General features: G+C 36.9%; 1 protein-coding gene across 3 annotated transcripts; it reads right to left on the bottom strand.

Annotated features, from left to right (window-relative positions):
- Positions 1-702: 702 nt before the first annotated feature.
- Positions 703-15,741, bottom strand: LOC101332996 (serine protease inhibitor Kazal-type 6). Of its 3 annotated transcripts, none has more exons than XM_019924666.3 (5): positions 15,626-15,741; positions 15,303-15,434; positions 12,535-12,557; positions 2,818-2,933; positions 703-932 (listed from the first exon to the last, which is right to left on the bottom strand). In XM_019924666.3, exons 2-5 carry the CDS (start codon positions 15,358-15,360, stop codon positions 887-889), a joined length of 243 nt encoding a protein of 80 aa, XP_019780225.1. In that variant the 5' UTR covers positions 15,361-15,434; positions 15,626-15,741; the 3' UTR covers positions 703-886. The 3 variants fall into 3 exon arrangements, with proteins under 3 accessions (XP_019780225.1, XP_019780226.1, XP_019780224.1); XM_019924667.3 differs by having other exon boundaries at positions 15,303-15,411; positions 15,626-15,732; XM_019924665.2 differs by lacking the exon at positions 15,626-15,741 and having other exon boundaries at positions 15,303-15,619.
- Between the last annotated feature and the right edge of the window lie 855 nt (positions 15,742-16,596).

The following is a 16,596-nucleotide window of genomic DNA, read 5'->3' as shown; positions in this document are numbered from 1 at the left end:
GGCCATGACGAACCTGTGCCCCCTGCATCGCCGGCTGACTCCCAACCACTGCGCCACCAGGGAAGCCCAAAGAGCTATGTTTTAACCTTGACTTTTCTGCTAACTGGAGCTTTTTTCTTTGGCAGTATAAGCAAGCTTTCTCTGGGCCTTAAGATTTCTCACATTTCATCCAGTTCTCTCATTCCATGATTAAGATCAATTAACTACATTCTTTAATGTGCACACTTTTAGAAACTTTGCATCTATTCATTATTCATTGAATATATATTCACTTCTTTCTGTTAGACCCTTCGATGTTGCTGGGAAACCAAATAAACCGTGTCTTTATGTAGTGTCTATTACGTAGTAATGTAATCCATCATTCCATAGAGATAAGAAAACTATGGTCCAGAGAGGATAAATGTTTTATTTTTATATAAAATACTCTTCCTGAAATTGGAAAGAACCTATAATTCATGATCTAAGACTTAAATGGTAGATATTGTAAAATAATTATAAACATATGGTCATTTTGTTAAAAATTATTCACATTGAAATTCCAAGAGTAAGAGAGGGAGAAGGGATTTTCCTAAGACCCCACAGTGACTGCATGGTTGATTTTGATCAGAAAAACAGGTCTTTTTATCCAGGTTTACCCCAGGTCAATGTTCCATATTGTATCTGTATGTTTTCTTGATCACAAAGTAAAAACACAAACAGTACTTCTACAGAATTTACTTTATTGACGAGTGAATCAAGGGAAATATATATTGAACTCCCCAAGCTCAAGGTAGAGTAGAAGGTGTGTCTTTATAAATTGAAGGGATTCACTAGAGAAAAGTAAGAGCAGAGGCAAGAAAAGAAGGATGAGGGAGCTGGCAAGTCAGCAGAAAACGCTTGTTCTGATTCAGCATTTTCCAGGGTGCTTTAGGCTGAGCTTCCCACCACTTTTCCTACAAAAAAGAAAGACAAATATATGCTCAGTGCAATATCATTAGTATCCCTCACAGAGGTTGGAAAAAGGTTTAACTCTGTCATAGTCCATGTAATCATTTGCTTTACAGGTGTCCATGTCTGTGATTAGGCAGGGGTTATTTAAATGCACTCAGAGGTAACATCTGCCTAATTGCAGAAGGCCTGAATCTTAACAAACTTCAGAGTTTTACTAGGGTTTAGACTTTTTGGTTTTAACTGTTCATTATCTGAGAACAAATATGTATACAACTAGAAAAGGTAAAAGTGACAGGAGATATAATGGCAAGGAGACTATACTGTCGTAGTTCTAACCTGATAGAAGATGTAAGAAGTTGAACCAAATATTCAGGCATTTGGCATTTTATAGCAGACATATATCAGGGCTTCTCAGCAATATGGGACCATTAAATCAAATCGCACCTTACCCTACTGCACTCTTCCTGGTAGATTTTGGTATTGATTTTTCAGATATGTTATATAGAAACATAGGCACACAGGTACTATGCATTGATTCAATATTTATTTATATCATTCTATGTGCTTAGCCCTGTTATTATTGATAGGGATTTATATAATCCCTGTGCTTAGGAATTTTATGACTAAATTGAGGGAAATTAAGGCATTCATAGAAGAAACTCTAATACAAGAAAATGATGACAGCGATAGAGGAAGTGAGGTAACTTTTATCTGGGTTAAACTTTTATCTGGGTTAAACCCCCTTGCTTTTAGAGCAATCAGACCAAAAGATTGGTTGACTGATTGAATAAATTTTTATTAATTATAAATTATATTTAATCAGGAATCTCACAGTCAATTGGCTAAAATCTATAGCACCGTTCTTTCTTATAAACATGTAAATTCAATAAATATTGGCCCTTGATAGGATCTTCCTAGTACACTATCTGTAAAGTTTGAATGTGTGGATAATAAGGGATAATCCTCTCCTCTATTCTTTATTGAAAGGCTCTTTTCCTCAGACTAAAAGAGAAGAATGAAGGGGACTTGGTGCCTTAGCAACATATAATTTGTGATAAAATAAAATGTCTGAAAGTAATTTGGTTAAAGTAATATTTTTCTTGATAAATTTTCTCACAAGTTTTTGATTTTGATGAATTTTCAAACTTGACTGCACTTTTATAAATTTCTTTCATCTTTTCCAAAATTATTAATAATAGCAACAAACATAACTGAATGAAAATTGTTGAAATTTTAATTAGAAATAAAGGAAAAAATAAGAAACTGTGTCAAAATTCTTAAAGATGTATAAATTTTAAAAATAATTTTCCTGAGTCAAATTTAATAATAACAAAGTAAACTAACTGTTTATGTTTTCAAATAATTTAGATAATTTTTTTTAGTTTTTTGACCCATATGTTTTCTTTTTTTTAAAATTTTTTAATTGAAGTATAGTTGATTTACAGTGTTGTGTTAATTACTGCTGTACAGCAAAGTGACTCAGTTGTACATATACATGCATTCTTTTTCATATTCTTTTTAATTATGGTTTATCACAGGATATTGACTAGAGTTCCCTGTGCTATACGGTAGGAACTTGTTGTTTATACATTCTATATATACTGGTTTGCATGTGCTAATCCCAAACTCCCAATCCAAACCTCTCCCACCCCTCCCCCTTGGCAACCACCAGTCTATTCTCTATGTCTGTGATTCTATTTCTGTTTCATAGATAGGTTCACTTGTGTCACAGACCCATATGTTTTCAACCCATCTGCCTGCAGCTTATTTCTTCAGTTTGTATGGGTGGGTATGAGTAGAACTTTCTAGAATATCTCAAGGAAAGTGTTATAGTCTTATTCTGGAAGTTTGTGTTTGCAAGGAAGTTTTGGTGAGTATGATACTTACACCATTGCCTTACAGAAGGTACATTTATTGCCATATGTCCGGCCATCAGAACCACAGTGGGGATTAGATTCTCGAGTGCAGTGGACCTTGGGGTCCTGGAACTCACCACAGTCAATCTAGCAAAGTAAACACATTGACATTGATATTAGTGCATTCTAAGGGACTGTCCCTCAGAACAGAAGTTTTGGACAGCAAACTTAGAATTATCTATAGTATTGTATGTAGTTGTGATGTAAAGTTTCCTGAAATAGGAAATCACTTTCCTTTTCTAACTAGAATATATTAAACATAATTAAGACTTTTTAAGAAATAGGAAATACATGGCTATAATTATTGTATTCAGGAGTAAGATAATGATGTAAGGCAGATGTTTACTTTTTACAGAAGAAGTAAGGCAAATGCTATAGGTATGACTTTCTGCTCCAACACTAAATTGTTCCAACTAAGAATAGATTTTGGTCTTTAAATGGCATTTTTTTTTTAAACTGTATTAATGTAACTCCAATAGCACTCGTTCTGCACTGCTTTAAAGATCACTGCTAGGAGCTCCCAGATGTTATCTGTTAGCTTGTTAGTTTTACCTGTGGCTGCTACATCCATTTATTAACTCTTGAAAACAAAATTCCAATGTCATTATGTTAATTTACTCTGTCCCAGAGTCTGTTTGTAGAATTTGAACTTTTGTGCCTACTACAATAACTGAGTAATGGCTACCCTAAACTGCTCTGTTTTGAAGGATTCTGAGGTTGCATCAAGCCTTGGTGAGAACACACGCTATGACTGATTAATATCATCAAGTGCTCTATAGAAGGAATGATAGAGCTTATGCTACTAATATATCCCCTTGGTTCTAGTGGTCTCTCAGAAGTAGTCTGAAGTTTTAAGATTCTTTTCAATTCAGTGTCAGTTGAGTCAATATCTGGCGTGCAAATAATATTTGAGCCATTTTATTCCAGAGTACAGGCAATATGCAGTAGGTAGAACTGAACTTCTTCAGATGGCAGCTATGTTGAATGAAGTGACATTTAAACATGAATAGAGGGACCATACTTTACCCCATCACAGTTCCATTAAAATAATACTGTCTTATGTTTATTAATTGCTTCATAATCTCCAAACTATTCTCATATGGATCAACTCAGTGGTCTCACAATAACCCTGAGATGCACACTGAACAATATTATACGTATTAGCTAATATGTATAATTGTTTTAAAAAATTATTTACTTATTATTTATTTTTGGCTGCATTGGGTCTTCGTTGCTGCACACGGGCTTTCTCTAGTTGCAGCGAGTGGGAGCTACTCTTCGTTGCAGCGTACAGGCTTCTCATTGCGGTGGCTTTTGCAGAGCAAGGGCTCTAGGCGCGCAGGCCTCAGTAGTTGTCGCACGTGGGCTCAGCAGTTGTGGCTTGCGGGCTCTAGAGCACAGGCTCAGTAGTTGTGGTGCATGGGCTTCATTGCTCCGCGGCAATGTGGGATCTTCCTGGACCAGGCCTGGAACCCATGTCCCCTGCATTGGCAGGCGGATTCCTAACCACTGTGCCACCAGGGAAGCTCTAGCCAATATGTATAATTGATCCTCAGGAAATTAAGTGGCTTACCAGTGCCAGACAACCAGAAGCATTGAGACCAGTGCTTGAACATACTCCTCATAGCTGACCCAGAATTTCCAACAGTATACTATGGTTGATTTCCAACACATCCTCATAGAGAGAAATAAAGACCAAGTGTCATGGTATACCCTTGACCATGCTTATAGTCAGGCCACGTAGGCTTTATTAAAATACCTTATTAGGGGACTGTATGGGCAGAGGTAAGAGGAACCATTTGTTTAAAGTATTAGCAAACCATTATATACTGATAAAGCCCTCTGAAGGTTTGCATGAGAAAATGCCCAGCAAAAGAGCTATACAACTGAGTTTAAAAATATTATCAGATACATCAGATTTAAGGTACCTGAGACTCTTAAATATATACTTTTTGTTGAAATTTGGCATCTTGTACTATTAAGATTGGGTAGTATGGTGCTAACCAGAGATTTTCTTAGTGCATGGTCAGATAGGAGATACCTAGGCTTCTTACAGTCCTACCTACAGGCCCACTCTCTCCTGTGCTCTTAAAGATCATTCCATCCTCTCATACCACTTCCAGGAGAGTAATCTTTTCTTTAGGTCTCCAAACAGAAAATAAAAGCTGGAAAATCTTTAGGATATTATAAAACATAGAATATATTTTTTTCAAAAGCTAATGCATTTTGTATTTATGTCATTAATATATACATTTGCAATTGTGTGCTTGAGTCAAGAAAATTCTTTAAACCACAGAATAATCATAGATATTTTCCTTTATTTCACAAAGAGCTAATGGGTAATTACTGATAGTATTTTGAAAACACAGTTTGGGTGCTAGTGATACAAAGAGGAAGTGGTTATAAATATCTCGATAAGCTCACCATCTTATCTGCATTAGGGAAACAGAGGGACAGGTAATTTCAGCACAACGTGTTGTAAATGTCGTAGTGGGACAAATAGAGGCAATGTGGAAGCCGAGAAAAGGGCATCTCAAGTCAGAGATATGTGTGTCTCTACAGGTTCTAGATAAATATTTTCACGATAAACTTCTTTTCTGTAAGCATCTTTGCCACAAGCATTTTTGCCACAAACACTTTCACTGATAGCTAGTTGACCCTAAGGCAATTTTGCTCTAAAAGATAAAATTACTAAAAATAAAAGAGGGACATTAATGAGGATATAATGAAATTTATTTTTCATAGCAAAATTAAAAAGACTTTATTGCAAAATACAGCATGTTTGAATTCATTTAAAATGTGTGCAAATTCAGGCCCATATTGCACAAATACCTAATTTAATTTTGTGGGCTGTACCTAAGCATTTGCCATCAACGTCTTTAGTTCATAGTATTATATCTTTTTTTGCTTGATTCGTCTCCTCGTTTGGCATCGGCATCGCACTGTTTCTTTTTTGCTAAAATTTCTGCCTTCATTAACAGTGGTATTGTTTTCCAAATACTAGGATGCACATTTGTAACTAAGCTTTGAATTGCCTCGTAAAAGCTTCTACACTGTTGTTTGTTCCTGGTATATTGTCAAGTAAGTATTATCACCATGTTTTCTATCGAGCCCATACGTGTAGTCTTTATCATCCACTATTTTAAGACTGCCAGTGTGCTCTTCACCATCTAGACTATTATGAGGGCTAAGATTTATGTAATATAAAAATTGGAGTACTGAATCAATGGATAAATGAAACCAAACTGCCTACCAGTGCAAACCGAATCATCAACCCGAACGATCAACCTGTTAATCTTTTACGATCAACCTGTTAACTTTTACGGCAAAATTGCCTTACGGCTAATTAGTTACCCATGGATAAAACACCCGGGGCAAAGATGTTTACGGCAAAGACGCTTATGGGGAAGATAGCGGAGGTGGCGTCTCAGGGCAGGTAAGGAAAAGAAAAAAAGAAAGTCTCTTACATGAAAGAGACGCCTCCTTAAGCCACCTTTCCCTGGCAGCCGGCCTTCTCATCTTGTGATGTAGCGCCTTTTGTCCTTTAGAAAACAGATATGGGAGTGGCACTGGGGGAGGGTCTTCGTTTTGAGAATTTCTAGAACCCAGCTGCTTCCCCAAACCCACTTGCCGCTTCCACTGCCCCGTGGGAATGAGACTAGGAAAAGCAAAGGATTTCAGCGAATAAAACCTAATCAACCAAACGGTATATGAACAAACCTCCTTAACATAGATACAAGCCTACATACCTGTAAATTGCAGTGGCCTTTCATGATCCCTGAAGTAAGCTCAGGAATCATATTATAGAACTTGTTCTGCCATTTGCCATTGGCCAGTTGTGTTATCTTGGACAAAGTACTCAATATCTGCCCCTCAATTTTCTTAACCAAAAAATTAAAACCCCCAAACCAGAAAACACAGCTGCCATGTCTCATTCCCAGGGTTTTTATTAGGATCAAATGTGGTCACCTGAGAGTTGTAGAAAGTCAGTGCGGAATATTTGAAATAGTCCTGGAGGAGGAGTGTAGAAAAGAAACTGTTCATTGTAGGCCTGCCCTAACTGTGTCTCTCATCACATTCTGAAAGGCTCTGTAACTCATAGAAGATGCTAAGTACCGTCAGACTAGATAAACTCTAATGATGGTCCAGCTTTGATAACCCAAGATTTAGCTGTGACTTCTTCCGGTGGAGTAGCTTAAGTAAAGCTGGGTCCTTAGTTGTGCAGTTGGGTGGGAGAACAACAACTATTGCCCAAATGCTTCCTCCTTTATGTCTAGAGGATCCACTACACTCACTGTGTGAAAATGTTTAGCTTGGTGACTGGGGGCAGAAAAGGACCACTCTCTGAGAGCGCCAGAGGTTGGGCGAGGTTAAGAATGCCTTTGTAGAGCCAGCCAGAAATCCCTTTTGTGAGACAAAGAGTGAGGCAGAGGAATGTCAGAGTTGAGACTAGAAAGAGCCCACATCTCTCAGAACCAAAAAGAAGTAGGCTGATTTTGGAGTGTCGTGTCATTCTTCTGCTGAGATTTTCTCTCCTCTTTTGTATTTTTATTTTAGACTCCTTTAAACGGAATCCAAGCAATTGGCTTCTCAGTCCAAGCTGAAGCAGGTCTAGACAAAGGGTGACGATAGGATTATCTTTTCTCCTTTAAAGTGTCCTCCATGAGGCATTTGGGAGACCTAGGAGAGCTGAAAGACAACCCCTACCCCCGCCTACTTCAAGTGCCCTAATACTCTGTAATTCTAGGGGATTATCCGGAAGATGGGATTAGACTAACCTAAATCTGAATTCTGTTTCTCCCACTTATTAGCTGCATTATTTTGTGCACTCAGTGTTCTGAGTTTAAATTTCTTCATCTTTAACAAGGGGCCGGTAATGCCTGTTTTCTAGGGTTGTTGTAATGATAAATCCTATGAAAACACTTTGTAAAGTGTCATGTGTAAGATTACTATTATAAACACTAATAATGTAAATTGTATCACGTTCTAGAATTTTTGAGCCCATTATTTCTTACCCTACTTTACTTAGCTTAAAACAGTTTTTTTTTTTTTTTTTTTTGCGGTACGCGGGCCTCTCACTGTTGTGGCCTCTCCCGTTGCGGAGCACAGGCTCCGGACGCGCAGGCTCAGTGGCCACGGCTCACACGGACAGCCGCTCCGCGGCCTGTGGGATCCTCCCGGACTGGGGCACGAACCCGTGTCCCCTGCATCGGCAGGCGGACTCTCAACCACTGCGCCACCAGGGAAGCCCTTAAAACAGTTTTTTAAAAATTTTAGATTGGTGTTGAATTTAACAGGTGCCTCCATTTATTTCCTTAGATAGTCCAGCTTTCGGATACTGCTTCCAGGCATTGGGTGCCAGTGTTTAGTATCAGCCTGACCTCTTATGGTTCTTCAAAGAACTGTGCCTTCCTAAAGATTTTGGAATGCAGTGACATTTTTGTTACCCAAATTAGTCATCTTTGCTAACAGTGACTACAAAATCATTTAACTTGGGTGTGAAGTGAGTTTATATGGTCACTAAATCAACTAAAGAGTCAGCATCATTGCTATTTTAGTTTAATATTTTAATTCTACAAATAAAGCCAAAGAAAAATTTCAGACCCAACTTCCCTCGGATGTAGGACTTCATTTCTTCTTCCCTTTACTACTTATGTGGTTAAATCAATCCCTTTCTTTATTGTACCAGTTTTCCTAACCCCTCCCTGACTTGGCTTCTACTTTCCCGGTTTTCACGCTCCTTCCACACTACCAAAACTGGTCTAAAAAAATGACATCTTTCAGGGAACATCCATTGGCTATTTATAAAATGTTCATGATTTCTTTATATGTGCTACTCTTGACCACTCCCATCTTTTCAAAACTCTTTCCTGATTTCTGTATATGTCAGTACTCCAGTTCTCCACCTGTATCTTCTCTATCCTTTTTATTGTTTTTTCTAGTTTCCTCCTGAGTATTCATGTTCATTTTCAAGAAAATTTTATACACTTGATTTTCTCTGAGAACATATGTTTTCCCAGGTGATGCTAATGAGTCCTAGACTTTTTTTCTTGAGTCTTCAGCAAAATCTCTAACTCTAATGTCTGTTGGTCACAAATGTACAAGACACTTTTAGTCAACAATCTGATTCTTACTTAATATTCATTTATGACCAAAATATAACTTTATTTTTCCCTCCAAACTAGTTTTACATTCTAATTTTTCCATTTTTCATAACAGCACCATTCTTCAGATTCCCCAGCCTACCCTCAGATTAAAACATCATTTCTATCCCCTTGCAAGTGTTGTCTTTCATGTATTTCTTTATCTTAAGCAGCTTCACTAATTCCAAATTTACTACCTATACCCACCCTCAACATTTCTGACCTGAGCCAATGCAGTCAATTCTGTTCTCTTTTCCTCCATTTCCTTCAAGTTTCAGAATTCCTTCAACATGTGGAGACAGGTTATCTTACTTGAAACTATTGTTTTAATTACTTCTTTGTTTAAGACATGTATTTGTTAGACAATTATACTGCTCAAAGCACTTTCCCATGAACTGCACAATGGCTTTCTGTTGCTGGTTATAGGTAGCATGGAGCTGTGGAAGCTCACTCAGTATGGAGTCAGGGGTCCTGAGTTGTAGACTGCATAGCTTTACTGCTGTTGGTAAACTTGACTCAGCAAGGTCCTCTTTCTGAGGCTTCAGTTTTCCTCTGTAGTTAAGTCGTAGAGGCTGGTTAACATCTCCAAATTGTATTTAGGTATTCTGTCAGTATATTAATTATAAGTGAATTCAAGCTAATTAGGAAAAATGAACAGCCCCAAACATATTCTAGTCATGGAGCATTGTTTTACTATTAAAATTTACCATGTATTTATCTTAAAATACAAATAAAACTGAACTTAGATATCTCCAAAATTATTGTAAAAGAAAATGGTTGCCAATTATTGTTTTTGAGAGGTTTGTTAATTCCAATCAGAAATATTCATTTAAACATCTTTTTAAGTATATGGTTCCCAAATACACAGCCTGATAGGGGAAATAAGAAAAATAAACATAGTGTAGTAAGTGCTTCTAGAAGCAAAATGTATCCAGGTTAAAGGACTATCCTTATTCTGAGATTATGACTTTCAAGCATTTGTTATTATACTACAATTTCTGTAATGAAGGGTGGTGATGGTACATTGTAGTTTTTAAGTTATTTTTATTTTATTATTATTTTATGTTATTTAATGTTCCTACTTGGAGTTGGTAGCATATTAGTCATTTACATTTACAGGGAAGTGACCATGAATTTGTAGGACCATGAATTCCAAAAGTCTCAGAACATGCTTTTTGTTTAGCTTAAATAATATTTTTGAAAGAATGAGAAACTTTTACAAATCTCTAATTTAGACTGCTAGCGGTAATCTCCCATCAGATGCTTCATAATAAAGAGACTTCTTGGCATGAAAAGATTGACTTGAGTGTTGGAAAAAATCATTCTTCCTTTTGTCTTGGCTGGATCAAACTTGGGCAGGCATGCTTCTAAGGTTAGTTTCAGCTTTTTCTGCCTGGCTTTGGGACTGTCACCCTCTTTCCAGGCATGCAGAAGAGAAGGGGTAGCCTTGATGTCATCCTAAAGGTGATACACTCTTTGCCCTTTAATTTGTGTATTTATTTATTTTTGGCTGCGTTGGGTCTTCGTTGCTGCGCGCGGGCTTTCTCTAGTTGCGGCGAGCGGGGCTACTCTTTGTTGCGGTACGCGGGCTTATTGTGGTGGCTTCTCTTGTTGCAGAGCACGGGCTCTAGGCATGTGGGCTTCAGTAGTTGTGGCTTGTGGGCTATAGAGCGCAGGCTCAGTAGTTGTGGCGCACGGGCTTAGTTGCTCCACGGCATGTGGGATCTTCCCGAACCAGGGCTCGAACCCATGTCCCCTGCATTGGCAAGTGGATTCTTAACTACTGCGCCACCAGGGAAGCCCCTGCCCTTTATATTTGAATGGAAAAGAGACAGCAGTCTTCGCAAGGCATGCTTGGTTCAGACTGATTCAGATACCTAAGCCAGAAGGGGCTTTAAAGATCATTAAATCCAACTCTTCATTTTACAGATGTAGAAACAAAGGCAATGAGAAGGGAAAGAGACATCCTTCAAACTACACAGGCAGGAAGTTTTCAAATCGGAGCTCATCTATATAGTCTCCAACATACTTGAGCACTCCAAAGTCAGTACATCCCAGCACTAGATTCTTAGAACGCAGATTCAAAACCTCCCACCTGGGATTATTGTTCAGTAAGCCTGGCATGGCCCCTGAGGATCTGCATATTAATATTTAGTAAGCATCCCCAGAGATCCTAAAGCAAGCAGATAGATTATTTTAAATGTACTTTAGGAACCACTAAAAATCTGGGAAACATTAACAATCTGGGAAATGAGGGCCCAAAGAAGGGAAGTGACTTTTGTGTTAATGAGAAAATCAGGATTAAAGTCCATATTTTAAAAACCTATGTGTAATGGTCTTAATCATATTTTACTACCTAATGGGATATAAAATGTATTGGCTGGATCTCATGTCCTTTTCATGTTTCTTTTTTTGGATATTTAACATAGGCTGTGCTACCATATGTATTTAAACATAAGAAATCAATTTTAAAATGTACAATTATGTATACCAGTACAAACACACGTGTGCATGCATTAGACACACACAGGTGCATGCACACACACACTCACAGAGGCAATTAATTGTAAGGTGTGTTTCATTGTAAGATACATTCCAATTTCTGAGATGCTAAAATTTGAAAAAAAAGTTTTATGCAATGTAGTAGTTATATTAGGATTGGAAAATATTTTTCAACTTCTTTGCCAACTCCAATTAGTTGGCAGTAGTGTCTGGAAACTTTTGATGCCAAGGTTTCTTGGGCACAGCAAGGCAAACAACAACCAGTGCCAAGTCAAGTATTAATGTTCAATATGGACACGGGATGTGATTGGCAGAGCAAATACCTCGTTTCTGTTGCCTTTTTGATAGTTAGAACAAGAAAACTGGAAAAATGTTGGTGGATTAATTTGGAAAAAATCAGCCAAACAATAAAGATAATTTGTGCCCATTCCAATTTTTAACCCAAGTTGTATTTAAGTTTGATTGATCAGTTTGTGTATACTCAGTACAAAGCACTAAAGAAGTTTTCTGTCAACTCTTGGTTGCCTTACTTCTAAAAAGAATATAATAACCACTGTCTTAACTCTTTCAGAAGCTGTTAATTATTGATCAATAACTAATCCTTTCATAGTTTTTGTAACTATGCATAGTTTACCAAATGCTCCCACATAGTTTATGTAATTTAAGTCTAATTCTATGAGGTAAATAATAATATCCCTTTTCTATAGCTGTGGAAATTGTAGCTCAGAAAAGCTGAGTAACTTGCCTAAGATCACACAGTGAAATCAGTGAAAGAGCATAAATGTTACCACAAGTTCATTCTATTTTTATTTATATTCATTTTACTTTAACAAAATCTGGGAGTGGGTGTTTAGTTTCTTTTAAACTGAAAACAATATTCTCATAAAGATATTGTGGTTAGAAAACTAAGTACTTCTGCTGTTTTCTTCATCTGGCCTGCTTGTCCATTTCTTTGCTCTTTTACTCATAGACAACCTCTTTGGTCAGGGAGTACCAGCCAACAACCACTCAGGTCTGAAGGATAAATAAAATTATGTACTGACCTGAACTCCTTGACTGAAGACACCTGAAAAAAAAGCATAAAATCCAAACACTGTAATTTCTGAATACGCAAAAAGTGAGATTTGCAAAATTAGGAAATCCCCAAGCCTAGGATGATACTTGTTCTTGGTTCTTGGCCATCTCAACAAGTCATGGCTTGGTTATTTTCTTTTATATGTGCTCTCCTCTTAGGGAACAGTAGAAACTTGGCAAGTGATATGTGGATATGGACTGTGATGAGGTAATATTTCTTGGAGGTTGGAGTGGGGTGAGACAAATAGTCTAAGGAGCTGGAGATTCTTGTTACCGTCTTGGCCCAGTCACTAATTTACTGTGGGAATGATTTTTATCATTTCTGGCATCACTTTGGAGAAGTTGGGTTGGAAAGTTTCCTCTAACTCTGCCATTCCAAATTTCAGTGCTTTTGGTCCCTCCCCAAAGACTTTGTCACAGGCAATTGAGGAAAGGGATTGGGTTTGTTGTTTGTTCTTTGAGTCCTAAATTGTTCTTCTGCTTTCTATACTCAGCTTTAAAGACTTGGCCCAAATTTAGACTGGCAAGGACAAACTAATTTTCTTTGCTGTGACTCATTTTTCCTGCTACATCTCTCTAAATTCCCAAAAGAGAAGAAGTCCATAAATACAGTCTTGCATCTTTATAATTGTATGTGTGATTTTAGGTTGTGGCTAATTAGCACAGTAGTTTAAAATCCTGAAATAATAAAAGTCTTAGCTTCAATCCTGGTACGAGCTGCTGAATTTTGATAAGGATAAGGAGCTTTTAAATTTGAAAAAATGTTAATGCTCATCTACTGTAGTGATTACGAACCTTAATGCAATGGTGTGACTGATTATTAAAAATACAGATTCCCAGGACAACCATTTGAAAAATTCCATTATATAAGACCAAATACGGTCTGGAAGTCTATAGTTCTGTAAAAACTCCAAGTGATTTTTATAACCAGGGAAGACTCATTGTTACAATATTCAGTCATTTCTCAGCTGTACGGATCTTTGATCAGAAGAGGAGAGATTTTGCCCAACGTCTTATATGTATGAAATGTCAAAGTGGAAGCAAGCTTAAATAACAATGCCTGAGTCCAACTAGTACTCTTGTTATTAAAACTTAGTAATAGTAACATTAATAGACATTTTTTGAACACTTAATATGTTCCATCCACTATGTTAAGCACTTTACATGCATTTTCTCATTTACTTCCCTATTTAGCGCTAGTCCTTTTATATTCCCATTTTACAGATGAGGAAAATGAGACTCAGAAAGGTCACACAGCTATAAAATGGAAATGCCAGGACTGAAATTCATTTCTCTTGGTCTCAACATTAAGGCTCTTGGGCACTATGCATTTCCAAATGCCAACATGTCTATCAAGGACCCTGTTTTAGTATTATTGATAGTATTTGTTTGTATTGGTCAACCAGGTCCAATTAAATAGATCAATTAGCCTTTCTAAAGAGAAGCAATACGAGGATTGTCAGTTGATTTCTGAGTCAGTCTTTGCAAGTAGATTTTAATATAGTCAAATCTGTTTTTATGTCATCTCAGCAGTTGACTGAGCCACTTACTCGAGTTACTTGGCTTTAGTAGTCAAACTTACTACATAATATCACAGAAATCGTTTATCCATTTTTTTATATTTCTGAATAGATTTGTTTATGAAAATATGACCACTTTCCCGTGAACAATGACTTCTTCATCTGCTCAATCTCATTGAAAAATTGTTGTTTTTACATGTTTGGGCATTTAAATTTCTGATAGCAGCAAAATTCAACTACTTTTGTCATAGAAAATGGTACACCAGACCTGGAAGGTCCCAGGACTCAGTCTCATGTCTAGGATTCTAAAAATGAGAGAATCTCTCAGAGAGTTGAGCTGTTTCTCTAGTTGACACAGGACATTGGTAGATGAGATGGGCCTAGGTTTTGGGTCCAGAGACTCTAGTGTGTATTTTGCCCACTACAGTAGCATAGAGTAGAATAATAAAGAAGGAAAGAAATAGATGCAATGGCCCTGTTCATTCACACAGATGATGATGTGATGAAAAACATCAAACTGAAGTACAGTTGTCCTTTGAACAATCTGAATTCATAGAATATATGACTATTGCTCATTTAGGTGGCCAAAGATATTCCCCTACTTGAAGAATTATTTAGTTCACCAATAGCATATATGTTTCTGAATTCTAAGGTTCAATAACTTTTTTCTGAAGGATTCTCCAGTTGAGTTTCCTGTTTTCTGCTTGTTTCAATTTCAGTTGAGTCCTAATTAGAAGAATAATGAGGACTGGAAAGCTTTCCCTTGTCTTGGAAAGCCAAGCTAATATTTAAAATAAGTATCCATTCTCCATACTGTTTCTGTGGAACAGACATCATCTGTGATGTCTAAAGACCCGGATTCAAATTCCAAATTCTGCTTACTGGTTAAAAGTCCTTGCAGTTTTCTTAACTGTTTGTGCCACAGTTTTCTTATATATGGAATTTGGATATGAATACCTTGCTATGTGTATTGGAGATAATGCATAAAAGCCCTGTACATGCCTAGAATATAGTATATGCTCAACAGATGAAAGTTATTTCTGTAATTATTACCATCACCATTTTCATCATCACAGTCACTATAATGATCTCTCAGAATTGGTCTTTTATATAAAAATTGTTAGGATTTTGAACTATGGTGGACAAATTCATTTGTCTTTTCCCGTTTAGTATAAGTATTGGATTTTAATTTTAAGGGGAAAAAAAACACAACTCACCTGAATAAAAGCCGAAAAGAGCCAGAGAGAGGAGCAGAAGGACACCTGATATTTTCATGGTGCTGGTTAGCTCACTCAGATTAAGGCTGCTTTGTCCAGCTCAGGTTCTCTGTCAAGACACTCCCCAGAGCTCTAAAACACACACTCAGACATATATATATAGACATGATGGAGGGAGCTGGGATCTCCACCTTCTTTATAAACTCACATTCTAAAACCATATGCAGTACTATATAGGCATTTATTGGAACCAGTCACCAACTTAAAGAATGCTTTATGCTTCCCATCAATCTTAAAAATTAGGGCAATTGTATGAGTCGTACCTTAGATCTTATTAGAGGATGTCATTTTCTGCCAGCAATCTGCGCTTTCCTAATAGCCAATACATCCTCCTTGCTCTTCCCTCTAAGGTTTTGCTGCATGAAAGGGTTGACTGACTCATTGATGGAGTCCCACTTGGTGCTATGTCTACATGTCTGTGATCCAGATGAGTAACCACAGGGGAATGGAATCTTGGGTGTAACTTGGATTTTCAGAGTCCACGTCATCCAAGGTGTACCTGAAAGAGGTAAGTAGTCTACATTGTCACCAGAACTGTATCAGCAAAATCATTTTCTGGGCAGAAATCTGATTGTTATTTTTTAAAATATTGTTGTCAAATGCCAGTGATTTTCAATTTTGAGCCAAAATGAACAAGGGAGTCAATGTATCTTTTTTTAATTTGTAAAAAATATTTTTAACAGTTACTGAACTGAGGAATATTTGAGATGCAGAATATTTAATATTTCTCCTTTTTCTGAAAAGTAAAAAAAGTAGTCATAATAAAGCTCTTTATGTTTTGACTCCTTGAAAATATACTTTTCATACAAAATTAGATGAATCCTACTGTCATGGCCAATTTAATTGCTAGACAGGTCAAAGAGTGGGATGCCAAACCTTTCTTTAAGGGAACAACAACAAAAAACCCCACCATGGTTATAGTGATAAACTATGAGACAGTCTGTCTCAAATCATAAACTGCTACTAAAAATATCATGAAGAAAAATATAACAATTTCGAGTATGGGAAGACTATGAAAAATGTGCCCAATTTAAACACAAGTGATTAATGCAATGTATAAATAACTAACTTAGAAGTTATATATCTAAATAATTGGTTTCCTTTTAAAACAGTCACTTCAAGAAAATATATAGAAAGTTCAGCTACTATTCCCTTTAGTTCAGGATATTTGTTTTCCATTTGGAAGTTACATATTTTTAGGAATTTTACTTTGATTCATCTCAATATTTAGGAT

The sequence above is a fragment of the Tursiops truncatus genome, chromosome 3 (genome assembly GCF_011762595.2).
Source record: "Tursiops truncatus isolate mTurTru1 chromosome 3, mTurTru1.mat.Y, whole genome shotgun sequence".
NCBI lineage: Eukaryota > Metazoa > Chordata > Mammalia > Artiodactyla > Delphinidae > Tursiops > Tursiops truncatus.
This window is presented reverse-complemented; position numbering and strand designations above follow the sequence as displayed.